Source organism: Fonsecaea multimorphosa (genome assembly GCF_000836435.1).
Source record: "Fonsecaea multimorphosa CBS 102226 unplaced genomic scaffold supercont1.17, whole genome shotgun sequence".
Taxonomy (NCBI): domain Eukaryota; kingdom Fungi; phylum Ascomycota; class Eurotiomycetes; order Chaetothyriales; family Herpotrichiellaceae; genus Fonsecaea; species Fonsecaea multimorphosa.
In genome coordinates this window covers 2,569-27,978 of record NW_015971651.1, presented here as the reverse complement: position 1 = coordinate 27,978, position 25,410 = coordinate 2,569, and the positions used below count along the sequence as shown (strand labels likewise).

General features: G+C 52.1%; 9 protein-coding genes across 9 annotated transcripts; 5 read left to right on the top strand and 4 right to left on the bottom strand.

Annotated features, from left to right (window-relative positions):
- Positions 1 to 783: 783 nt before the first annotated feature.
- Positions 784 to 2,142, top strand: Z520_07918 (uncharacterized protein; the record flags this gene model as incomplete). The annotated part of the gene is made up of 2 exons (XM_016778415.1): positions 784 to 2,037; positions 2,098 to 2,142. The coding sequence occupies 2 exons, from the start codon at positions 784 to 786 to the stop codon at positions 2,140 to 2,142; spliced, it is 1,299 nt and encodes a 432-aa protein (XP_016630263.1).
- A 1,240-nt stretch (positions 2,143 to 3,382) lies between these two features.
- On the bottom strand, positions 3,383 to 6,944 carry Z520_07917 (uncharacterized protein; the record flags this gene model as incomplete). The annotated part of the gene is made up of 2 exons (XM_016778414.1): positions 3,383 to 4,838; positions 4,903 to 6,944. 2 exons carry the CDS (start codon positions 6,942 to 6,944, stop codon positions 3,383 to 3,385), a joined length of 3,498 nt encoding a protein of 1,165 aa, XP_016630262.1.
- Positions 6,945 to 8,293: 1,349 nt separating this feature from the next.
- Z520_07916 (uncharacterized protein) lies at positions 8,294 to 9,891 on the top strand (the record flags this gene model as incomplete). Its single annotated transcript, XM_016778413.1, has 3 exons — positions 8,294 to 8,566; positions 8,651 to 9,736; positions 9,793 to 9,891. 3 exons carry the CDS (start codon positions 8,294 to 8,296, stop codon positions 9,889 to 9,891), a joined length of 1,458 nt encoding a protein of 485 aa, XP_016630261.1.
- A 1,695-nt stretch (positions 9,892 to 11,586) lies between these two features.
- Positions 11,587 to 14,361, top strand: Z520_07915 (uncharacterized protein; the record flags this gene model as incomplete). Its single annotated transcript, XM_016778412.1, has 4 exons — positions 11,587 to 12,211; positions 12,265 to 12,715; positions 12,804 to 13,161; positions 13,213 to 14,361. The coding sequence occupies 4 exons, from the start codon at positions 11,587 to 11,589 to the stop codon at positions 14,359 to 14,361; spliced, it is 2,583 nt and encodes an 860-aa protein (XP_016630260.1).
- A 1,179-nt stretch (positions 14,362 to 15,540) lies between these two features.
- On the bottom strand, positions 15,541 to 18,426 carry Z520_07914 (uncharacterized protein; the record flags this gene model as incomplete). The annotated part of the gene is made up of 4 exons (XM_016778411.1): positions 15,541 to 16,449; positions 16,506 to 16,613; positions 16,669 to 16,980; positions 17,032 to 18,426. 4 exons carry the CDS (start codon positions 18,424 to 18,426, stop codon positions 15,541 to 15,543), a joined length of 2,724 nt encoding a protein of 907 aa, XP_016630259.1.
- Positions 18,427 to 20,057: 1,631 nt separating this feature from the next.
- On the bottom strand, positions 20,058 to 21,290 carry Z520_07913 (uncharacterized protein; the record flags this gene model as incomplete). Its single annotated transcript, XM_016778410.1, has 1 exon — positions 20,058 to 21,290. The coding sequence occupies one exon, from the start codon at positions 21,288 to 21,290 to the stop codon at positions 20,058 to 20,060; it is 1,233 nt and encodes a 410-aa protein (XP_016630258.1).
- Positions 21,291 to 21,893: 603 nt separating this feature from the next.
- Positions 21,894 to 22,767, top strand: Z520_07912 (uncharacterized protein; the record flags this gene model as incomplete). The annotated part of the gene is made up of 2 exons (XM_016778409.1): positions 21,894 to 21,992; positions 22,207 to 22,767. The coding sequence occupies 2 exons, from the start codon at positions 21,894 to 21,896 to the stop codon at positions 22,765 to 22,767; spliced, it is 660 nt and encodes a 219-aa protein (XP_016630257.1).
- Positions 22,768 to 23,418: 651 nt separating this feature from the next.
- Z520_07911 (uncharacterized protein) lies at positions 23,419 to 23,874 on the top strand (the record flags this gene model as incomplete). Its single annotated transcript, XM_016778408.1, has 2 exons — positions 23,419 to 23,532; positions 23,611 to 23,874. The coding sequence occupies 2 exons, from the start codon at positions 23,419 to 23,421 to the stop codon at positions 23,872 to 23,874; spliced, it is 378 nt and encodes a 125-aa protein (XP_016630256.1).
- A 546-nt stretch (positions 23,875 to 24,420) lies between these two features.
- Positions 24,421 to 25,197, bottom strand: Z520_07910 (uncharacterized protein; the record flags this gene model as incomplete). The annotated part of the gene is made up of 2 exons (XM_016778407.1): positions 24,421 to 24,719; positions 24,774 to 25,197. The coding sequence occupies 2 exons, from the start codon at positions 25,195 to 25,197 to the stop codon at positions 24,421 to 24,423; spliced, it is 723 nt and encodes a 240-aa protein (XP_016630255.1).
- Between the last annotated feature and the right edge of the window lie 213 nt (positions 25,198 to 25,410).

The following is a 25,410-nucleotide window of genomic DNA, read 5'->3' as shown; positions in this document are numbered from 1 at the left end:
GACGATCGAGGGCGCTCCCGGTGGAGCTGCAATTTCTTTGTGGTGCAATGCAGGCCCTTGAACAACAGGGGCGTCAATGGACGCCAGTGGATGGGTGCAGGGGTGCGCTCCAGGCTTTACCTGTTCCTGAGTGACCACTGGGCCACCCCCAGACACAAAGGAATCATCCCCCCAAGCGATCCTGGCGCCCAGAAATGCCGCCTCTGTCGTCTCCCCTTTCCCTTTTCTTCCCCCAACCTGCATAACCCAGCTCGTTGCATTGCAGACCAAACTGATCACTGCATTTTCACGCTCGTTCACCACCACCGTCCATCTTTTATCCTCTGTTTATCTTTCTCTCCGCCGCCCTCAGTTGGCTCACGTTCTTTACCAGAGAGACTTTTCTCTCGTTCACTCCTTTTGCACAAACCCCTCGATCTAAACGCCAGCTTCCTCCCTAACCCCGATCCCTCGCACCGAGAATTCCCAGAGAGCACTCGAGCCTCCGCGTCCAACATTCCAGCACTGATCATATGAGTCTCTGGCTTTGTATGCCCTCCTGATCCTGCGAACGGCCTCGAACACCCCCCTTGCATTATTTGCCCATTTCACGAGGACGTTCATTCTCCGCAAACATTGGAATCATACAAAGGACTAACACGCGGGTCGTGCGTCCATACAGATTCGTCGGGCTTCATCTTCTGCAGTCCCACATAACCTATACACTCGTCGACAATCTTTCCAATAGCCAGTCTTTGAGAGACTGTTGCGTACACTCGTTTCGCGAATCCCAACGCGATCGACATGAGGTTCTCGTCGATTGCCTTGACGGCATTCGCTGCTTCGGCGACCCTCGCCCAACCGCACGTCCACAAACATCGACACCTGCACGAGCACAAGGAGCGCGATGTGACCGAAACCGCTTGGACAGCTGGCCCGACTGCCTACGTTTATATGCTCAATGGCCAGGAACTTTCGCCCGGAGAGGTGTGCGAAGGTCTGGAGGATCATGAATTGAAGTTTGTGGATGGTCAAGATCCCGGCGTTTGCTCCCAGGCCTCAACGACTTCCAGCACCTGGTCTTCGACGACCACGACTTCAACCGAATCGAGTACAACCCCCTCGACCACCACTACCTGGTCGACACCTGCCTCGTCCTCCCCACCGGCCGAGTTCTTCCAGAATCCATCTTCTGCAGCTTCGTCCAGCCCAACCGGGTCTGCTAGTTCTAGCTCTGCTTCTGCTCAATCTTCCTCGGTGTCCTCTGGCGGCACTGGCATCACTGCTGCGTTTCCCGACGGTCAGCTTGACTGCAGCACTTTCCCTTCCCAATATGGCGCCGTCGCCCTCGACTATCTCGGAATGGGCGGCTGGGCTGGCTTGCAAGCGGTTACTATTGCAGGTGGCTTGGTTAACCACATTGTGACGGGTGTTTCAGGCCAGTCTTGCTCAGAGGGAATGATGTGCTCGTATGCTTGCCCGCCGGGCTATCAGAAATCCCAGTGGCCTTCCACTCAAGGTGCTACCGGTCAATCTGTTGGTGGCCTCTCTTGCTCAGGCGGCAAGCTTCACCTGACAAATGCGGGTCTCTCGAACAACCTTTGCATTCCTGGTGTTGGTGGTGTCCAAGCTACCAACGATGCTAGCGGTGTCGTTGCCATCTGCCGTACCGATTATCCTGGAACTGAGTCCGAAACCATCCCAGTCGAACTTCAACCTGGCGAAACAGAGCCATTGACCGTTCCTGATGCGGCCACCTATTATGAGTGGCAAGGACAATCAACTTCTGCACAGTATTATCTCAATCCTATTGGAATATCTGCCGCTCAGGGTTGCCAATGGGGATCACCCGGGGAAAACCTTGGTAACTATGCCCCCATCAACTTTGGTGTGGGTGCCAAAGGGGGTGTCACCTGGTTATCGATTTTCCAAAACTCTCCAACAACCAATGCCCAGTATCAAGGCACTGTTGAGTTGCAGGGTAATCTGTCTGGATCTTGCAAATACTCGAACGGTCAATATTGCGGTGCTACTGGATGCAACTCGCAAGGATGCACTGTAAGTTCACTTTCTCCAATCCCTCCTATATATTGTTGCACAGGGCTAACTTTGCTCTAGGTCTCCGTCATATCGGGCACTGCAACCTATGTCATCTCCAACTAAGCAAACCAATCGAAACAACATCTCCCTGTACATGTTACGATCTTGCTTTCATATCGCATATCATACCCGGCGTTGACGTCTGGTTTTCCTTACGCATTTTTCATTGCTGGTTTAGAGCGTGGTGGAGCCTTCAGGATCTACAGCGGTCGATGCTGTCTTGTTGGATACTTGGCATATCAGAAAAACGGACCTTGAAGACATATGGAGTGAAATGTGCTACAGCGTTACGTGTGCTCCGCTTGGGTGTCTCCTATGGCTGGAAATTTGTCAACTTTGGCCGCTTTCGTCTCCAGCTCCAAGATACCACTTAGTCGGAACATGGAACAGAAGGAATATCAATTATACCAAGTGTGGCTTTCTGTGGTGTCGACTCATATCTGGTGCCAGACAAGCGAAGTATAGGGTACCATCCCCTTGGAGTCAGACAGTGGAACCAGTTGCTCTGGGTATTTGGTCTTCTTTACAGACTCGAGACACGACTACCCGTGGAAGCCACATTTATCTGTTCAGATCTTTGATCAGTTGCGGTGTCATTCCACTCCTTCCACGAGTCTGGTCTGAGATATGCGCATGAAGAGGATGTACTCAAGAACACTGGGGCGGCCTGATGCTGAGAAGACTCGAAATGGAAAGGCCGTCTCCCCAAGTCGGCCTCGGGCGTATGGTTCCTATGTTCCAGTATCCAACATGCTCATCTAGAAGCAGCAATAGTGTACAATATCAATAGAGGGGATATCATGCTCGCAGCTAGCTACACGTGCTACACGTATCATGTCCTACTCAACGCGAGGGCGTGGACCTTTTTGACTTTGTTATTGTGCGAGGAAGGTCCACAGCCCCGAAGCCGCTTGATGTCGTTGCATCAGTCCTTCTGACTCCGTAATTCGCTGTCGACAACGTGCGCTTTGAACGGCAGTTAGCCGACCTTGGTAAATTTCTCAATCTTACTTCAAGGCGATCTGTCCCCGCCTTTTCAGATCATTTCACTAGGCGACGACAGTTTTATCCACCCTGTATGAACTCCAGCCCTACTTCAGTATGTGGGAACCGGGCCTGGAATCACAATAATAATGATGACGATGATCGGGCATTACACCCTTTTGGGGTATTATCCTGTCACCTGTAAACAAATAGTTCTTTCTGTTGTATGAAATGCAGGAAGAAGAGCCATACCGACGACCAATGATGATGATACTGGACTCCCATCGGATTCATCGAAGCCATCTTCCAGCTTCTCCTTTCACAACACCTGCAGAACCAATGTCCACTCCCGCTCTCGGCAGAGCACCTGATCCTTCTCCTCCGTGCTGGGGCCACACGCTGCGGTTCCAACTCCTGCGACGTCTGCGTCGAGCCGCCAGAGGGCGCCGTTCCTCCTCTTGCCCGGCTCCAGCAGGTCGCATGGGTGCTTGGCATTCTCGGCCGTGACCGCGTCGTAGAGTTGAGTGGAAAATTGCATATGTGGACGATCCTGCTCGGACGTGCTGGGGAGATACGTCGCGCGAAGGATGGGCAAGCCGCTCGGTAGAACTTCCCTCATTTTTCCGTCAGTGATGCCGCATCTGCCGTCTCTGTCATCACTATCTTCGACAACCGTGGTGGAATCGGCATCCTCTGAAGCGGCCGCAGAGACTGTGCACCATCGAACACCGCATCGATTGCCATTCTCTTGTGGCACCTCATAGTGTTCCGCCATGTCTTCGATCCTGCGTTCCCAGATCCCCACTTGCTGTGAGAGACACTTGTCATTGTAAGATTCGGACGGCCCGCGGCCGAACCATTTGACATACTTGTATTGTGGGGCCAGTTGGATGGAATGCCCGACTCGCGGGAGGTTGCGTGGGTGCGAGCCAACCGGGATAAGGCGCGTGTGGATTTGTATCGTCAGCTGAGGCTCCATGCCTGGGACAGAGGCACTGTTGTGGTTGCTGCTGCTAGATCCGGCAACCGAAGTGGCATTGATAGTGTAGGTGGTAACAGCATCGAAATGCCAGGCCAGACTCGGCGGAGAGAGCGCATGCTCGGCCTTCAAAGTCACCACCGAAACCTCTACGGTCCCGTCTGCCGAATCTGTGTTGTCCTGTTTCGAGGAAGCTCGGCCCGAATGCACACTCGCCTTGAAACTCTTCAACCGACTTGTCATCATATGGAGACCGTATCTTTTCCATTCGCCCGTCTGCCATGCCATATCATTATCCGTGGGTGGTCGCCAAAAGTCCAGAGAGAATAGAGGGGAAGGAGAGGCCGGGTTGTGGCTCTCAGTGCGTGTGTCGGACAAGAGCTGGTTGGAGTTGTGGGCGAACGAGGAGATTTGGCCGCGGACCCGGTCGAAACTTATGGTGGTCGATGAGCTGGAGATTTTGTATTCCAGCCTGGTTGTGGAAAACCTGAGTAATGAAGTGTTAGAAGGTAGAAGAGATGGAGGTGTCGCTCTGTTGCCTCCGTGTCTGGAGGAGAGAATGCTGGTGACAGATGACGTGGGATTTGCAGCGGCCGTGGTCAGTTGAGCCTGATACCAGGCTACCACATGGCCAGCCTTTGCCCATTGTGTCTCCTTTTTCAGCCGGAAGGCAACCGTGAGGCAGCATTCGTGAGGAGTCTTGTGTTTGAAGACTTCTTCTGGCAGAGGGATTCTCCCTTGCTTCCCGGGCGGGATTGGAGGAATGGCCAGGACTCCGGCCGCAACGAGTTTAGACCTGTCCACGAATTAGTCAAACATAGTTGCGGTTCTCATTTGGAGGTAGGTAGAATGTAACGAACCTTTGGTCACAATCTTGAACATCGTACTCAGCCCTGACATGATCCAATCCAATAAAATCGTAATGGTTTCGGACAAGAAGATCCTTTCCGTCAAGCATAGCCTCGATTGGCTCGTATATCTTTCTCAACTCTAACAAGCCTCGCGTGGGCGTATGATCACTGTGGCATAGCCCATCCATAACAAAAGTGCCATCGTTTGGCACATCCCCAAAGTCGCCACCATAAGCATAGTATTTTTGGCCGTTGGCTTCCTCTTTCCAGAGCCCGTGGTTCGCCCATTCCCAGATAAATCCTCCTTGGAGCCGTCTGTACGAGCGGAAGAGGGAGCGATATGTGTCCAAAAGCCCCGGGCCATTGCCCATTGCATGAGCATACTCACAGAGGATGATAGGTTTCTCGAATTCGTCGCCTTCGGACTCAGCCTCTCTCTTCAAGTCGGCCGGAGACGTGTACATATGTGATATCATGTCAGTCGACTTGGCTTGCCAGTCCGGCTCGTAATGTATCAGGCGGCCCGGATCGCGTTCCTTCGCCCACTTGGACATGGCAGCATGGTTGCGGCCGTAGAACGCTTCATTGCCCAGCGACCAGATAATGACACTTGGATGGTTTTTGTCCCGTTCAACCAACTGATGTGCACGGTCGAGATAGGCAGACTCCCACTCTACGTTGTCAGAGGTGTAATCTGCTGCATCTTTGGATGTACGTTGTACTTTTTCCTCGTAGCTTAGACCATCAAGGTCGAGCCCCGAAGCTGCCGCGGTAGCGAAACCGTGGCATTCGAGATCTGCTTCGTCAATAACCCACAAGCCGAGCTCGTCACAGAGACCAGGTAGGCTGGGGTGAGAGGGGTAGTGGGAACAGCGCACCGCATTGATATTATGCTTCTTCATGAGCAGGAGATCGCGACGTACCCAGTCGAGTGACACTGCACGGCCTAGGTGTGGGTGGTTGTCATGGCGGTTCGAGCCCTGGAATAGAATGGCTTTCCCGTTGACGCAGATGTTGCCATTTTTAAGCTCAACTGAGCGAAAACCGACAGCGTGGCAGACAGAATGAATCCGAGTCTGCTTGGCCGAGGAAAGGCACATTTCTAGACTGTATAAATAAGGTGTCTCTGCAGTCCATTTGCGTGGATTTGGGACGCTCATCGAATGCGAACATTTTGCGGATTCCGAAGAGAGGGGAATAGCCTCCTCCTTTTTAATGGTCCCACCTTTGGCATCCCTAAGTGTCAAAGATAAGAAGCAGTCGTCTTCCAAGACCAGGTCAAGGTCAGTATCCAATATCGCGTCCTCGTACTTTTCGTCGAGATGCGTCCTGATGAAGAAATCGTCGATTCGTGTCCGACCCGGAAGCGCTATTAGGTGCACATCGCGAAAGATACCGGAAAGCCACCATTGGTCTTGATCTTCAATATAGCTTCCGGAGCACCATTGAAGGACTTTGACCAGGATATGATTGGGCTTGCCTCTGACCACGTGTTTCGTGACATCGAATTCTGCCGGGTTCCTGCTCCCCTGAGCATAGCCGATCTCTACCCCATTCAGCCACACATAGAATGCACTGTCGACTCCGTCAAACCTCAATCTGAGCTGGTCGTTTTCGTCGAACGTGGAGGGTAGGTCGAAACTTCGACAGTAGGTGCCAGTGGGATTCTCGGTTGGCGCTGCGGGCGGACAGACGGGGAAGGGATAAACGACATTTGTATAGTGAGGTCTGCCATAGCCCTGCAATTGCCAATGGCCCGGAACATCGATGGGTGCCCAGGAAACCTCCTGTCTTTTAAGATCAAAGGGAGATTTGGTGCTGAATGTTTTACAGTCAGGCGCCTGCTGAGGACTTCGGGAGTAACTGAAAGACCATTTCCCGTTCAAACAGACCGACGTGTCCGGGATGTAGTAGGAACGAGGTGGTAGACGATTGCGTTGGAAGATTTTCTGGTTGCACCAATCTGGAGTCGGCTGAACGAAGTCTTGGGATGGCATGACATTAGTCCTCTCCATCGAGCCGCTTCCTTCTTCATCATTTACCAACTGCATCTTCTCGGGCGGAACAATGCTAACTTGGGCGAGACCACATCAGTCGCGAGCATGCAGAGGAAGCCGTCTTGAGATTGCCGTTTTCTACATCAAACACAAGAGCATGTAATCAGAGCTTGTGCAAAGTGGATGTGTAGGTATGACAAGGGTCGAGGCGAAGGTCAGCAGTCCAGCGTGACAGCCAATCCGAAGGAGTTTTTGGAACACATGAAAAGACCGTCTGCAGAAAATGCGGGGATCACGAGGCTGACTCTCGGCATACCTTCCATACTTTCTCTGCCCCTGTAGGTGTGACGAGGCTGCAGCCCGAAAGATTTGCAAGGGTGCGGCCTACGCCAAAAACTACGATTAGACCGCGTATGAGGTCAGCTTCGCGGAACTCCTGTGAGGTGGTAATGGCACAAAAGCCAGATTGTTAGTGATGTGGGGCCCGACACGGAGACGTTTATATGTAGTGCCTCAGCAGTGAAGGATCCTGCAAAGGGGCCTTCTAGTTCCCATTGCGGTCACAGGTATCGAGATGGGAAAATCCTTCCAGTAGGTTGGGAAAGGCGAACAGCCCGAGACAGCTTCTCTAAGTTGTCTGCCAGCTGACGCAAACCCAAGTGTGATTCACCACAGAAAGGATTGGGGAAGCCATGTTGGGAATAGTTGTGTTGATCCCCCAGTTTCCCCAAATTTACAAGAATATGATTCGTGTACAAGTCTTTTCCTTTGCTCGGATTGTTCTCAATTAGACTTCTGCTTTTCTTCTTGGGTGTGGAAGTCGATGCCACTAGGACATCAAACATCTAGCCTCCAGTGACTGCCGCCTGAGGTTTGGACTTTGGGGATTCACCTGGCGCCAGTCACGAACCACAGCGAATGATTGCGCCTGCTATATCTCAATCCCCGGAAAGGATCAGAGATGATATCCAATCGATGTAACGGCTGGTCCCCGTCGTGCTCCAGAAAAGGATGGGACAACGATGCGGTGATGGTGGCCAAATTGGTTGACGTCAGTATGAATGCATGGTGGACGCAAACATGGGAAAACTTGCATTCTCTTTTCTCCAGCGAGGTTAGCGAGGTCCTAGATCGAACAAGTTCATCATAAAATAGTGCGATTTTGGATGCGTAGGCGATCATTCTTGGGACAGAGACACTTGGAAGTGGGCAACTCGGAACGTTCTCGGGAATCAGGAGCAAAAGCTGCACCTGAGGTAGCTGTGATCCGCCGTGTGCCAAGGCCTACAGCCTCGGCCTCTCCGGGATCGCCCGACCACCACCTTCACAGCGACACTGCTAGCTCAGCCTTTCGAGGTTCTCGACAGCAGATCACATCCACCTAAGATTTCCAGGACCAAAACATGAGGCAAGTTTCGCTCCCACTTGAAGATTTGCATGTCTGGGCTCATTTCAACAACGTTCAGCTCTTCGAGATATCAATCGAGCCACACATCATCAGAGAGGATGGCAACGACAAAGGCGGCGGGCTGCTCGCGAAGGGCGAACACGGTCCGGGAAAGCCTCTTGTTGCTGTCCCTCACGACCTGTTACTGTCGAAAGAGCGAGTCGAGCAATATGCAAAAGCAGATCAGAGCCTACAGGCGCTCCTTGAGGCAGCAGCTCCCTTAGTCCAGGTAGGTCCTGGGTAACGGCGTCTCTAGAGCCTCCCCCAGGTAGGTCAACTTCACAGCACACTGACTCCTCGAACGGAATCCCAGATCCCCCGGACGGCAGTACTACTATTTCTCGTCTACCAAATGACCATCAACAACCCCAGCTCCCGCGGGCGTGGACTGGGACTGAATAATCCGTTCGCGGGCTACGTCAAAATGCTGCCCCATGCAATCCCGCTGCCGACCTTCTACACACCGGAAGAAAGGGAATTGCTTATTGGGACGTCTCTCTCAGAAGCCCTTGATCAGAAATTGATTAGTCTGGAGCGTGAATTTGACAGTTTAAAAGCTGCGACTGCAAAGATCTCCTGGTGCCAAGAGATTTGGTGGAGTGAAGGCCCAGATTGCTTGACCATCGAAGATTGGAAACTCGCAGACGCAATGTACCGCTCCCGTGCACTGGAGCTGCCCCACGGCGTTGGCGTTGGCATGGTTCCTGTCATTGATATGGCAAATCATGCCTCTGATAACCATTACAACGCCAGATTCGAGGTTGATGAAGACTCAGGATCAGTGTTGCTCGTGGTGCGAGACGACAGAGTTGTCCACAGGGGAGATGAGATTACCATAATGTACGGCTGCGGCGGTGCATGCGAGATGATATTTTCATACGGGTTTCTGGACGAGCACGCGAGCAGTGCCAGGGAGATATTCCTGAATTTGTCCATCCCATCCGACGACCCTCTACGACTGGCCAAGATCCGTTGCGCACAAGAAGCGCCGGGCGTGCGTATCTATGTGGATGACTCAGATCAAGTCCGCTGGGAGAGTACCTTTGTCTGGTGGGCATGCATCAACGAGGAGGACGGTCTAGATTTTCGAGTGGAGCAGACTATCTACGGAGATACGGAGCTGCAGGCCTTATGGAAAGACAATGCGCTTCCCGCAGACACAATACTGCAGTCGATCTTGCTTGCAGATCGCCTCCGAGACATATTCGTCCTGCGAGCGGTCGTCACAATCCAAACAAGGATCGAAGAGCAAGGATCACGCCTCGCCGAAAGCGAAGAGGAATATAACAACACTGTTCGCAGCGATCAAGTCAGAGATTCGGTATACGGGGCGGTCGGGAATCTTCGGAGGCTGGAGCTGGAGCTCCTGACCAGGGCCTATGAGACCCTCGAGAGAGAGGTATGTTGCTGCGCATAGCACAGATGTGACTAGCGTGTATCCTAATTTCCCTACAGAAGACACAGCTCCTAGAATCCGCCATCGTCCGCGACTATTTGCTACAAGGCCAGAGCGGCACGGAGTCTCCAGATGGGACCCCAGACGACTTTTCGTGAGAGAATACTCGTGGCGCCAGTGCAAGACAGCTAGAGATCCCAACCAAAGGAAATTCTTATGCAGTCTTATTACAGCGGATCAGCTCGGAGTGCATGCTCGAGTGGTGTGAGCTGTCAAATCACAAGTACAAGTTCGAGGCACTTGTGCACTGAGGTGGGCTGACGCAACCTACTTGTAGCTTCAGACTTTCTAAACAAAATTTGACGCTTGCCCCTCCTTGTCTTTTGAAGGAAGCGGACACCAGCGATTCGTGGAACGTGGTTCAATCTGGGGTTTTTCCGCAGGCTTCCGTTCGCCCATAGGCCGACGGCACGAGTGACACGGCTGTAGCAGCAAGGCATCAAAAGACAATCCAAGTTGGGATGAGGGTTCTCTGATGTAAAGAAAAGGACATCGACAGATTCTCTGTAACAGAAGCCCAGAGTCCAGGTATGCCACTTGTAGTTTGGACATGATTACCGTTGCCGACCAGCACCACCTATTCTGGATTGCATAATGGGGTGGCGGAGATTCGAGCGGTTCCGCTACGCCAACAGCAAGACTGGAGATTCGAAGCGAACGAGACATGAGCGCTAACACTTCGATTCGACCCAAGTCTGACTTGAGTTTTGAGTGGTGGAAGTCGATCGCATGATGTTGGGAAAGGACACCCATGCGGACGGACACAGCTCGGGTGGATGGAAGTAGAGGCGGCCAAAGCGTTGTGATTGGGTCTCAAGCCATCTTATTGTGGGTGGCTGCGTCGTAAAGGTCGATTCGAAAGCGCTATTATTGGGTCCTTTGCCCTTCTGCCGATCTTTTTCTTGACCTCGTTGGTGCTCGTGTGAAGCTGCGGGGAAATGGAACCGGGAGGGAAGAAGCAAGGACTGAATGAGCTTCGAGAAGAGAAGAGAAGAGAGAAGGGCCTTGACTCGAGATGATGAAGCTGGGGCTGCTGTGTGATCATCCCAGTAGATGGCCTCATCTTATGGGTAGAACCCACCTAATGAAAAGTTCGACGGGATAGCCGGTGCTAGGCCCTTGTACACTAGGCTCTGTAGGGGTCTCCCAGGGCCGCCTAGTCCCTCTTTGCCCTCTTTGCCCTTGTCATCGGGGGCTGATTCTCGGGGTCTCAACAAAACCTTCAAACCCCGCGCTGTTCTTTCCTCGCTCCATGCCCCGATATGCATCCCCAGTCTAGTCCCCAAGCCATCCACACACACACTGGCCCATGTTTTGGCCGCGTCGGAACGAATTCCTTCTCCCCATCCAGACACGACGAGTCGACGACTTCGCTTTAGCAACACACGAACACGAAAAGAAAACGTCCGTTCAGACCACCCTTACCCTCAGATACCCAGGGTGCCAGATCCTACCCTCCTTGCAGCTTGGTCGACCCAGGCCGTCCCTCATCCGACACAAATTTACCCAATTGCCGTTGTCCTCGCCCTGAGCCATCTCGAACACACTTTCAACTGCTCTTTTCTGTCGCGGGGTGGACATGTTGTCATAATCTCTCGCTTGCCCCTGTGCTTTTCCGTCTCCTGCATCTGATCCTCACATTCTTGAGACCTCTGGACCTCTTGCTCAACCATCTACTTGAAGACGACCTGTCCTATTCCCCACCTTGCGGAACGAACTACCTGGTATACTGTACTTTATATGCGGCTGCCAGAGTTGGGACGTCAGTCACAGACCTAGCATAGCCTGCCACCATGCCTGGCATCTTGCCGATGAAGATGATACGAGTGGGGAGCAGCACGCAGAGCAGGATTGCGCAAGCTTGTGATAGGTGCAGAAGTAAGAAGATCCGGTGTGACGGTGTAAGACCATGCTGTACTCAATGTGCCAATGTCGGCTTCGAGTGCAAGACTAGCGACAAGCTGAGTCGCAGGGCTTTTCCCAGAGGTTACACAGAATCATTGGAAGATCGCGTTCGTGGCCTCGAGGCTGAGGTTAGAGAGCTCAAGGAGCTGTTGGACGAGAAGGACGAGAAGATCGACATGCTCTCTCGCATTCACAGTTTCTCACCTCCGTCTCGAAAATGTTCGGCTTCTTTGTCGCCTTCACATGCAGCACAGGTAAAGGCCGAAGTTGAGTCGGCAAGGGAAGAAGTGCTGCACGTTGAAATCCCTGCACCCGTGCAGCCCAAGGCCACCTCGACTGGTTCCTCAACTACGCCTTCCTTCATCGAGGCGTTTGATCAAAAAGTCCAAGAAGCTGGCCGACAAACCACTGCCGTCTCCTCGTCGGGCCTTCAGAAAGCTATTCAGCCCATTCGTCGATCCACGGTCCCAGGCCCCAAAGTGCCCCCCAGGATTCATTCTGACCAATATATAAGTATGTCCATCACATCTCACTTCCTATTGCGGGCACTATACTAATGTCTACAGATCTATTCTTTCAGGAATGGCAGCCATTGTTGCCAATTCTGCATCGACCAACGTTCCTCCGCGTCTATGAACAGTATCTCGCCAATCCTGAATCAGGCAACTGGCAGAGTAACAAGCAAGCATACGCCCAACTATTCCTAATCTTTGAGATTGCGGCCCTTTCCAACATTTCGACCCCGAAGAAGAGTACTCCGTCTTACGAGGCACAATGGCGCAAGGCTCTCTACTCGACGTCCTCGAATGCTTCTTTACCAACACTCCAATGCCACGTACTAGCTCAGATCTGTTACATGCTGCGTGCCGACTACACTCATCTTGCGCGGCATCGCGGCATCGCAATCACGATGTGCCACGAGCTAGAGCTCCATCAAGGACACAAGTACCAGAGCTTATCACCTCTCGAGGCTGAGACGAGAAAGAAGGTGTTCTGGTGCCAATATGTTCTCGACAAGTAAGCATCCAACATCTCGCACATCTCGACTTCCAATATCTTCGCAAATCCGTTGAGTTTGCCTCATAAAACTGACTGCTTCATTCAGGTTCATATCCGCTGCCACTGGCACTCCAGTGCTTTTGCGAGATAGTGACATAACCACAGAATACCCAGCCGATGTCGATGATGAGAACCTCAGCACTCAAGGCTTCTCTCCTACCCTTCCTGGTGAATTGACAAAGATTTCGAGCGCACTTGCTTTGTTCCGCGTCTCCAGAGTCCTGTCTAAAGCTTTGGACACTCTGTATCCCGCCAAAGCTAGCTATCAACTATCATTGACCAAACTCCACGCGCTCTCTGACGAGCTTGATCAATGGTCAGAGGAACTACCCGAGCACCTTCGCTTGCGATTCTGCAATGACAAACCTGCGACGAATTTGATAGGGTGCAGATCGCCGCTATTGGTATGATGTCGCCCTTGGGACGCGTTGCACGGAATTCTAATTCTCTCATAGTCCCTTGCCTACTTCTATACAAGAAGTTTGATACACCGACCGCTACTCTGTCACGCTTCCGGGAGCGCGTCCTCGGCTGCCGGCATCGTTTTGGCCGCCGCAGGCAAACACGTCCTTCAGATCCTTGATCTTCTTTTAGAGCGCCGCATGAATTATACATTCCCACTGAACAAGGCCGATCTATTGCTGAACTCAGGATTGGCGATACTTTGGCAGTCGCTCGATTTGGAAGATGACAGCAAGCTTGCTAAAGACAACCAGAAGTCGCTGACGATGCTCGTTGGCATGCTACATTCTGAGAATGCGCCAGCTGCAGTCGAATTCCAGAAAATTGCGGCATGTTTCATTGCACTAGAAACACGACCAGCTTCAGTGCAAAGTACAGAACAGATCACTCCTAGCGCTCAGAGACCCAACTCTACAATGCCAGCTCCTGCCGAGTCCAAGTCAAAATCTACTCGGAAGCAGCTACAAGCCATTGCCTCACGATGGTCCTCATTCAGCAACAAAGGGAAGCCCGAAGACCCAGGCCGACGTGCGACTGTGCCCCAGACGGTTCCGACTTCCCTCAGCCCAGCCAATCGAGCAGCTAGCACTGTTAGCCTTTCCTCCACCCGATCAGCGCCGATATTGCCAGTGGCCACTTCCTCGCCCCGTCAAGTCTCCGCGTCTGGAGCCCTGGGCACCCCGACCATTAATTTAGACTATCTACCGCTTGGCGATGAGTTTGGTGATTCGCAAACCAGGACATCGTCGAGCACGATGCTGCCTCCAAGGAAACAGCCAACACCTACTCTTCCCGATTCTGGCTGGGAAACTCTTCTGGACGGTTTCGACCACAACAACCCGGCGATTTACCAGGACCTACAAGCCGGTAGCCATTCGCTCTATCAGATACCCAGCAATGAATGGACTCCAGATGTGTGGCACCTCTCAGGTATGGACCTTGCAACAAAAGCACCCGTACCTCAAAGCCTACTCAGCTTTTCCGAGGAATCGTTGACAAGCGGTGATGACTTCCTCTTCAGCACTGCTGGGAGTCACAACGGCTCAACGGTCACAGGCGACGGCCTGGAGCTTCCGGAGACTTATCGAGGTATCACTATCCCAGTGGACGATGAATTTGAATTTCATGAAGTGGAAGCTTGACCTTCTGCGCGCACCAGTGTGGGTTGGTTGATTGTAAGCAACGATTGGCTTCTGAAGAAAAGGCCGATCGTTCTCTTTTGGGGCGGGAGCTGTTTGAAAAGGCTGTACAGTGACGAGAATCATGTGATGATGGACTACGGTATATACCCTGATTGTGTTTGGAACTGGGGGGCCGGCTGAGACCCGGAAATATGTAGGAACTTGTGAACGATGATACCAAAAGTGAAGAGGTGCAATGGAACGGGCGGTATACGCAGCAGGCAGTCGCAGACGTGCCCTAAGCTCGTGTTTGGCGTGTTCAAGGTTGAAAAAATCGGTGACCGTGTTTATAGTCATACAGTTGAAATAACTATATAAGTATTGCTTCCTCGATTCTGGCATTCGGTTCAGGCTGAGCTTGGGGTTTTTGTGAGAATGCCCCCTAGGTATGTTTGTTGTTGCCGTTATCCTCTTGAGACTGTGTGCCCGTTTCCTGCCTGATGCACGAGATAACCTGCCGGTCCATTCGACTATTGGCTGTATGCAGATCCCTCTCCAGGACCTTTGTCTCGAAGGGTCTATCGCTATTCTGACTTCGGAGTCTCGCGTGGACCCGCCGCATAGCTCATGAATGGGAAGAGTGTCGTTGGCCGGCCTGCCCGTTTGAGCCTAGCATCAATTCCCCAGTGCCGCATCTGGAAAGGTGGGAGAGCGGCCCTAAGATCTATGCTTGCAGGCTTTACAGATATACCATGGCTCAGGGACCATGATAGTCTTCGGTAAATGATGTTACCTCCCCTATCTTCCAACCAACGAACGTTTGGCCGCTTTTCCATCCGTCCATTGCGCCTCAACGAGGGATTGGTACCCCCATTGGCTCGTCTCGACAGCCACATCCCTTTGCGCGAATTCTAAAGGTTCGACCTGGGTATGGAAGGCGTATCGTGACGAGGTTTAGTTTTGGAACAAACCAGACAGAGCCATTCATGACTGATCGTCTCGGTGGAATGACGTGGGTGATAGTATCCAGGTATATTGCACGTAAGCCAAAGCCAAACCTTTGATCTAGAGATCCTGCCAATGCTGCGCATGGAGAGAAAAGTGGTCTCAGGTCGGAGCAGTGATGTTGGCTGTATCTCACTTCAGAGCCTTTGATTATAACCCTGGGACACATCAAGTTACTACAGCACCGACCATCCATTACAATTTTGAGCTTCCCTGCAACAGTTCTACTGCTGCGTTGCTGATGCAAGGTTTTCCCGTCTCCTTGACTTTGGCTTGATAAACGATCTTTCCTCCTTCCTTCCACATCTCCGTCACAATTGTTTGTCCCGGCAGAACTGTGCCGCTGAATCTCACCTTGATGTTTTTGAAGGGTCCGTAGGCCTGGAATACATGTTTTCCGGTGATTCCAAACGTCGCTAGGCCATGAAGAATGGGGTCTTTGAAGCCACCCGCGGCGGAGAATTTCGGGTCAATGTGGAGCGGGTTGCGGTCACCCAACAGGCGATAAAGCGCTGCAAGATCGTCCGAAGTCTTTTCCTCGACCACCTTGTCCGGCGTGCGAGATGGGGCGGGATTCATAGCTGTGGCGGCGCCGCGATCAGCAGGTTTGCGCTGACCACCGAAGTTGCCAGCTCCTCGAATGAAGGATACACTCTCATTGTAGAAGACGGGTTTGCCTGCGCTGTCAAACGTGGTAGCACCCCTCCTCACAAGGGCAGCATTTCCTTTGTCGACGACCTCGACCAAACTTGTTTCAGTCTTGAGTGTGCCTGATGTTGGAATGGGGAACTGTTTGATCTCCAAATATTGCTCGCCGTGAAGGAGCATACGTTGATCGTAGTTGGGAACGATGTCCTTCACGTTCCAGGGCGTGGTCGCGGAATATGTGGGCACAATACCGAACGTGGGAAGGACCTGGAAGTTCGGAGAGCCCTCGTAGACAAGGTCGAGGTCGGTGCGGTGCGCGCCCATGGAAAGGTTGTACAGAATAACCTCTCGGTCGTCATAGGTATAGGTTGCTGGGATAGGCTTCATTGAAATGGCTTCTTGGATTTTTGCAATGTATTTGCGATTGGCGCGGTTTTCTTGAGACAATGCTGCAGCCTGGGATATCGTCAGTATCTAGCATCACTCAGACTCTGAATGCTTTTGCGCCTTACAATCTTGGGATTCTTCAGCACGTTGCCCATAGTGTACTTGCTTCCGTCCTGCGGAGTATCCGGATTATCTGCTTTCCCATTGTCGAAGTTGCAGATCTCCGAGAATGCCTAAAGATTCGGTCAGTGACTTTTACATCGAGTCCATCCATCAGTATTGACATACTTCCGCAAGCTGTTCCACGCTTGGTACACCTTTTTCGTGGTCAAAATCGACGCCTCTGGCTCTCTGCCAACGAGTGGCTCCGATCCAGCCGCAGCCAGATTCAAAGAGCTGTCCTGTCGCTGGAGGCTTCTCGCTGCACAGAGCAGCAACAACAGGTGCTACGTATTCGGGTTTGACGGCTTCGACATCCTTCTCAGGCCAAACTGTTCGAGTCATGTTCGTCCCTGCCGTGGGAGCTAGTGAATTGACCACGACATTGTACTTGGCTCCTTCTCGAGCAATGGTCTTTGTGAATCCGACGATGCCGCATTTCTATGCCATGGTTATTTGCTAGGCTCTCATGATAAGGTGGGAGAAACTTACCGCTGCTGCATAATTGGCCTGTCCAAAATTACCATAAATGCCGCTCGTGCTAGTGATATTGATGATACGTCCGTATCTTTGCTTCAGCATAATCGGGAATGCGGCTCTGGTGACGAGGTATGTACCCCTCAAGTGAATGTTCATGACCGAATACCACTGCTCATCTGTCATATTGGCGAAGGCCTTGTCTCCTAAGATTCCGGCATTGTTGACCACGACATCGATCCGGCCATAGGCATCGACCACCTTTCGCACTATGGCTCCCCCATCCTCGACGGACAACGGTATCGCAATTGCTTCGCCTCCGAAGGACTTGATTTCATTGGCGACCTTCTCGGCATCCTTGACATCGTTGACTGCAACCTTTGCGCCCAGTTGAGCAAAATGAATGCTATATGCTCTGCCCAGTCCGGCACCGGCACCAGTCACCAAGACCACTCTGCCTTGAAAGCTGACCCGATTGCTGGCTGACGTGCTGGTCTTGGGCAAGCTTTTAGCCTCGTCAAGGAATTGCAAAATTTTTGCGGGCTCCTTCGGATGTTCTGCACCTGCCCAATCCACGATTTTCTCCCAGTTCTGAAGCACCACGTCCGCGGTCAAATCTTCCGGGCGTGCGAGGAATCCTTTGCTGCGCTCCCACCGAATCTTGCTATAATGGCCCGCTGCGGCCTCGAAGATACTTCCACTCTCATGACACTTTTCATTGACCAGAACACCCACGAGTGGTACGACCCAATCGGGCTTCATGACTTCCATCATGTCTTGGGTCCAGACTGTCTGCGTTAGTCTGCTGGCTGCACCGGGAGCAAGCACATTGCAGGTGATATTGTATTTGGCCCCTTCTTTGGCCAATGTCTCACTGAGGCCGACGAGAGCCATCTTTGCTGCCGCATAATTGCTCTGTCCAAAGTTTCCGAACAGACCAGATGACGATGATGTGTTGATGATTCGGCCGTACTTCTGCTTCCGCATATAGGGCCAGGCCGCCCGAGCTGTCTTGAAAGCGCCATGGACATGGACATCCATAATGCTATCCCAGTCCTCAGTCTTCATGTTTCTAAGTGTGATGTCGCGGAGGATGCCGGCGTTGTTGATGAGGATGTCAACTCTCCCGAAAGCGTCGATTGCTGTCTTCACGATCTTGTCGCCGTTCTGGACGGGATCATAGTTGGCCACAGCAATGCCACCGGCATCCCTGATCTCCTTGACCACAATATCCGCGACCTTGGAGTCGCCTCTGCCACCAGCATCCTTGCCATTGAAAGTGCCGCCTAGATCGTTGACCACGACCTTTGCGCCGCGTGCAGCGAGAAATTTGGCATACTGCTTTCCCAGGCCATTGCCTGCCCCAGTGATAATAGCGACTTGATTATCGTACCGCAATTGCGAAGCCATGTTTGTCAGACCATCCCTATGTCAGCAGCTGGAACCACAACCAACGATGGTGAAGCAGTGTTCTTAATGAACAGCACTCGGCAATAAAACTTGCACGAACCGAGGCACACTGTGCACCGCGGACCCCGCAAAAGCGGATTCATCTCCCCACGTTGCCAGCCTCGCCATCCCGGGCACCTCGGACAACAAATTCCTCAGTAAAGCGCAACCGTGGTGGTTTGCTCGCGGATTTGTGGGGAGGCAATCGAAACTCACAAAGTGCGTAAAACCATAGACGCGCTTATTTGTCGCTTGACAATGTTCTCATCTGGGGACAGGACTGAGCAACATTGTTCACGGTTTAATGATGCTGCAGTGAACCGACGTGCTCGGTCATTGAATGCGAACCGCACGTAACCCGAGGCACAGCGAGGGCCACGACGGTCTGACAGGACATTTGCACCAAAGCGACCAATCGAGGGCAGATTCATCTTCGTGCATGTATGCAGTGAGATCGACATTTAACAATCACATCGGTCAGACACACAGATACTTCGGCAGAAAGGATGCTTGTATCAACTCCTGCTGGCCAGCACCACATTCTCCTCGTCAAGCAGAACTGCGAGGCACGGTGGCCCTCAATGCATTGAATTTCTCTGTTACGAAGCGTCAGTGATGCCAAGTAGATTGGCCGGGAGCCAATTTCTGCCGTTTTAGAGGCCGGAGGCATTGGTGGCATGTCTGCCACCTGATGTCGTCATTATTTCGACATCGATGAGATGAGCGGACCAGAGTGCCATGTATCCAAACACTGGTCAGATATTGCTGGGCTATGACCCTTAAGAGTAGGGATCACTTTTACATGTGAAATAAGTGCAGGAACAAACTGCGCAAGTAACCAGGATATTTCTTCTCTGCCTAAGCCGCTCACGGACTCCTGCTTTCTCAAAACCATATCGTCAAGAAAGATTGTGCCCAACCTCTATACACCCGTTGCTTTGCTGAATTGAAGATGCATCGTCTCCTGCTGGCCTGCCCGAAATCCCGTTCACTTCCTCACGTCGGCTTACAACGACATACCCGCCTTCTGTCAACCTGCAGGCCCCTCCACGACTCCAATCAACACTCTCAGCCCTCTTCCACCGACAGCAAAACTAGCCAAGCCGCTCAAGATAGCCTCCCTGGCTGGGGCGGTCGGCACGGTCGTGACCACGCTGTCAAACGTCCTGCTGATGACGTCCAAGCAGAAACTTCACAACAAGGGATGAGGGATCATGAGGAAATGAAGGAAGGCAGTGACGCTATTTCTCGCAAAGATGAGAGATCAAATAACAAGAAGGCAAAGGAAGATCATCCAAAGGCACCAGAGCCAGTCATTGGGATGAACGACGAGAGAGGATCAGTAAGTAATGAATTCTACCGTAGCGCACACGGAGTTGCACAAGGGATCGGCTTGGCTGATAACTTGGGCAGAAAACACACTGAATCTACGAAAACCATGATGGGATGGCCATTGAGGTGGCATTTGTTATGGCGTTTATGTGAATTACATGGATTGGAACAATGGGTCTGATTGATGAGGTTGGTTTGCCCTCCGGGCTTTCTAGCTCTGGACTTTGCCGCATATCAAGGGTGTATCAAGGGTATAGGGATCACCGCCCGACATGGAAAGACAAAATATCATTCCTCCCAACCTCTACTATCGAGTCTTCCGCGATTCTCCTTCCGCCGTCGCCCTCCACGAATGCGATGGGCGCATCCCCCATGACTTTTCGTGCCACGTCCGCCACCGTGCTGCCTTTCTTCACCAGCACGCAGTCTCTGAAGACAGCCGTGGACCCAGATGTTCCCGACCCGTATGTGTGGATGTTCTTAACGGGGAATACTGGCACGAGACCTAGCATTGCTGCTGCCCGAGTCAAGACTTGCACCACGCCAGTACTTCCGAAACGATAGAGCACCATATCCTTGAGATTCTCTATCCGCTGTTTTAACTTATCATCCATCTCCTTCAGTCCTCCACCGCTGGGATCCCCCTGCTCAATCAAATCTTCACGGGTGTCGAGGTAGTCTGCGCCTTCTTTGTATTTGATGTAGCCTTGCTTCGCCAGCCGACGGAGGAAGACCTCCGAGATTGCGCTGCACAGAACGATCCGATCCGCCGGCTGTTGCTTTGCAATCTTGGCAATGTTTCGATCCGCATCCGGGTGGTCGATTTTATTCAGGGCAAGGACGGTAGGGAATTTCTCATCCGTGAAGGCATTGACGACTTTGAGAATTGTCTCATCGTTCCATTCCTCGAGAGGTTGTTTCATCTGTAATTTGTCCAAACACCGGGCGACAACGGCGCTGGTGCTGCCGTAGCCTGAGAACTGTGCTTGGAGGGTTTCTACCGGTGATGCCTTGACTGCAAGATGCCGTCTCTTGATACTTCCCCATTTCTCCATCAAGTTCCCCTGGATCCAACGAACGATCTCGCCACGTAGCCATTCGATGTCCACACTCGGGTCGTAGCCTCGGGTGGCTTTCCCATCGGCATCCGTTGTGCCGCTGACATCGACCACATGTATAAGGGCATCCGCGTGGCGTAAGTCGTCCAGAAACTTGTTACCGAGACCTCTGCCTTCGTGTGCGCCGGGGACCAGCCCGGCCACGTCGAGCAGTTCTATCGGCACCGATCTCTTGCCATCCACGCAGGAACCGTAATTCGGCCGGCACCTCTCCGTAAGGCCATGTCGCTTGCAGGCACAATCGACTTGGAGATATCCGACGGCTCTTTGAGGGTCGATCGTTGTGAACCTGATATCACACAGATTTAGTCCAGGCGCGGGTCGGGCTGAGGTGAGGGTGTCTCTCTTACGGGAAGTTGCCTGCGCAGGGATCATCAGCCTGGTCCTCTTCCTTGGTCGGGAAGAATCATCGCGCACTGACCGACTTTAGAGCTAGCGTCTGTCAAGCTGTGAGGGGCTTGTAAGTCGAGATTGAAGCGCTGGTAGGTGAGATATACCTGTTCAAAGTCGTCGACTTGCCAGAGGATGGTTTTCCCACGAGCCCGATAAGTGGATCTCGGGGCATCGTGGGGAGGCACTCTCAAGCGGATTCTGGCAGAAGAAAGGAAGAAGAGGGCGATTTCCCCGGCCTGAACGGCCGCCAAATTATCAGACTAGCAGTCCGGTTGTTTCGTGTGGTATGGTGGAAAATTGTCGGAGCCTCAGAAAGGGCAGGGCGGGAGTCTTGCGAGGCGAAAAACCTAAATGACGTGCGCTGCGGTTATCGAATCAAGTTCCAAGTTCAACCCACAACTCCTTAAAGTCGTCGACGAGGTTCCTCTTTGTTTTCCTTAATGAGCTTAAAGCAGTCTTTGCCGCGTGGCCTGTCATTGAGTGACGCGATGTCTTTTTGTAAACACGAATGCGGTTCTGCGGACGGCAAGGGAGAGATTGAGACGTTTCTTGATATCTCAGCCGTCGAGGGATTGACCGAGCAGAATGTTTGGGTATCGGGCTTTCTACTACGTTTCCTTCCTTGTCACGGCACTTATGCACCTCTATTTCAGTGATTTGATCAGCACCTTCGCCATGATCGTGGTGATATGTTTGTCAAATTCAAGGCAGCCCATTTACCAGAGCATGCTGCGATTGCATTGTGTGGTTCTGATATGCTTCGTTCTAGCCTTCTGCTTCAATACCGTTTCTGCTAAAACCGAGCAGACGGTGCTCGAAGGGGGATACCAAATACTAGATGTTTGTGAACCATTCTCAAACATTAATTTGTGTTGGGTGACGATTGACGTTGTTGCAGTTCGATGAGATTGAGACGCCTGGTGGTTTCGGCAACATAGCTCGACCATATAAGGGACTAGTGTTCAACGACTTCTATGCCTTCAAACCATCACATCCCAGGTTGGACGGCGTCATTTCCTCCTATGACCTGAACTGTGCTGTCTCAAAGCCAAATGCATTGTACGGAGCTGCAAATCCCGATACGTTGGATGATCAAGGAGGCTACAGAGCCACACCAGGAGAACGGCCCTCTATCTGCCCCTACACTTCATCGGAATCCTTCAGTGTCCACGCACTCAAAATAAAGCCGCTTGACATGCCGGTCGGGTCTGTGACGATCAACCTTCAAGGTTTCCGTGGGAGAAAAGCAGAGGATACTCTGTCCTGGAGTGTCGCTTTTCCCGCCGGCTTTCATGACGTCCTTCATATTCGAGTCGAGAAGTTCACTGGGAGAACATGGGAGGGTTTGACGCGGCTCGAGGTGTGGGCTGATTTCCAGTTCGAAAACATTAGGATGGAAGACTGGGAGTTCTGCATCGACGATCTTGAGTTTGAACTAGGATCCCGTGCTCGGACCTGAGATCGCTCACCAGCCTAAACAATGTCTTTATCAAGGATGCAGCCTCAGCCTCATTATTCAATGATGTTGGAGATGTTTCCACCTCCTCGTCCTTCGCCGCAAAGGACTATATCTTGCTCCAAGTGCCTCAATACCAACACAAATAACTCACGTCCCGGGGCAGTGTCCTGCCAGGAAGGTTCATACAGACGAATTGTTCGCAGTAAACCGTGAACTTTGCGGTGATAACCCAAGCGAAAATGCGCATCTCTTCTGTCACCTTTCTTTCAGCCCAGGCACATCACCAACCTGATTGGGTCGGTGATGTTTTCCCTTACAGGCACTTATCGGCACTAAACTTCTCTAGGCGATGACGTATACTGTGCGAGACTGCAGTTTTCCATGGGTCTCGTGCGAAGTTTCGAGATCAGTTGCAGAATGGAAATGTGGCAGGCAGATCACCGTGCCATCATTGGTCTTCCATGAGTGACGTCTTAAGAGTCCACAATGCTACAGCAGTCGAATAAAAGACCCAGGCTGACTCCCGAGCTTTTGCTTGCTTCCTGCTCACAAGTCAAAGCATCTCAAATCACACCAAATTTAAGATCTCGCCCTCTCCAAACAACACACAGTCAGGCATAGCTTCAATACTCAGAAACACACGGAGGAACAATGTCCGAGGAAACTTTCCACGTAACTGGCGAGGACGTCCGCAAGATAGAGTCGAAGGAGTCGAAATTCCATGGTGGCCAGACACCCAAGGATTCGGACACATCTGCACTGAAGGTAAGGGTTCGCACCTTTGACATACCCAGTATATCCGCTTTGACTTACTTCTGTCGGATTGCTGACCTGCCACTATAGCAACTCCTCTCCGAACAGGAATCCAAGCAGGAACAAATCGATCGCGTCAAGGCGAATCTCCCTCTCCCAGATCAGCCCGTTGGCGGAGCAAGCGCAGATCTCCAATCAGCAGACCAACGCACTGTGAATGTTGGCAGTGGGGGCGTGAACGTAAAATTGGGCACGGGCTCAGCATCTGGTTTGAGAGAACCGGCAACAGCCGACAGCAGCGTCAGAACAGATGGGGAGGAGTACAAGAAGGCAACCGAGCCGCCTCGTCCATAAGGTCACCAAGCCAGATCAACCTCCAATGACTGATATCAGCATATGGTCGACGGATGGTCAGTGGAAAAGGGACTTTGAACTGTCATCAAAAACAGGGAATCCGATGGCATGAAAATCATATAGAAGGGAGAACATTATTCATCGTCCATGGGGATCTAGTCTGCGTCTTCGATGGTCAACATTGAACGCCGTTTAAATGGTCAGGATAGGTTCAAGACTCCTAAGCTCAAAAAAGCAACATCGTTGTCTACCGCCCAAAGAGCTCGACGCTGTGCTGTGCTTCTGTTCTGTTGAAACACCCTTCCTACAAAGTTGTGCTTGGCCCTTTCATAGTATTCATTCAAGTTCCTTCACCTTACAGCAAATCCAGCAATGGGTGCATGATGTGTACTGTGAACACCGTGGCTCCGCTGATGACAACGCCACATCACACCCGCAGAATCGCAGTGCCCAAGAGGAAACATGTACTCCTCGCATCGCCTTGCCACCGTGAGAGTTTATGCGTGCGCCGTTTGGTATCCTATATCCCATGATGATGCAATGTCCTCAGTGTTTCGGAATCAAGCCTCTGAGACTCAAATCATATACCACATCTTCCACCTTCTTAACACTGTATTTGAGCGCATCTACTCTTCGCCGGAGTGCATCATTCTTTAGGTTCAGGAGCTGAAACCCTGCGTGGACATCTTTGGTGAACTTTGAGATTTGCAAAGGGCGAGCGTTGTCGGCGAGAGTCACCGCGTTGGGCGCAAGACGGGCAAGCTCTTCGATCATATTGGTCAGGGCCAGTAGGTAGTCTTCGATCGTAATGTGGAAGGTGTCTTCGCCTTTGACATCTACCGGCACTACAGTGGTAATCAGCAAGTTTGTTGAAGGGGATACGCAGGGTTCACATATACCTTCAAGTCTCTGTCCGACTTCTTCCAGTGTCACCAGATTCCCACTCTTGAGCCACTCACACATTTGTATGTTGCTGACAACATTCTGTACCTCTCGCTGCCACATTGAGTTCCATTTGTAGAAGGGATACTTTGAGGCAGCCTGCGCCAGTTCTTTCACCGTGGCCGCCTGTTGTTTGAGGGATTCGGAACACGGTGCGAGGACCGATTCTTCAAGGTCCGCGGTAGGCGTGTTGTGGATGCGAGAGAGGATCGACTGCGTAACTCTGCCTTGCTTCGAGAGAGTTTCGACAATGTTCTTGAGCTCGTCGCGGATCCCAGTTTCTTCGTCTATTTTCGCTTGAAGGGAGCTAAAGATGGCGGGGTCGACGTTGGGCAACGGAGCCGCGGCCGCGCTGTTAGTCATGGCCGTGTCGCCAGACATCGTGCCTTTACAGAACGCTGGCTGTCATACCACCTAGGGTGGTCTTCGAGAAGGAGGTTGTGATTGACCTGGGGAAGTGAGTCGGAGCGCTACCAGCCGCTGGCCTCGACTGCCACACTGGCTGGAAAATAAGTTTGCCACACCAGAAACAACTATTGGTGACTGCTCTGAGGCCTTTCCGCGATCGTCAGATTTGACGACCAGATGGTACGA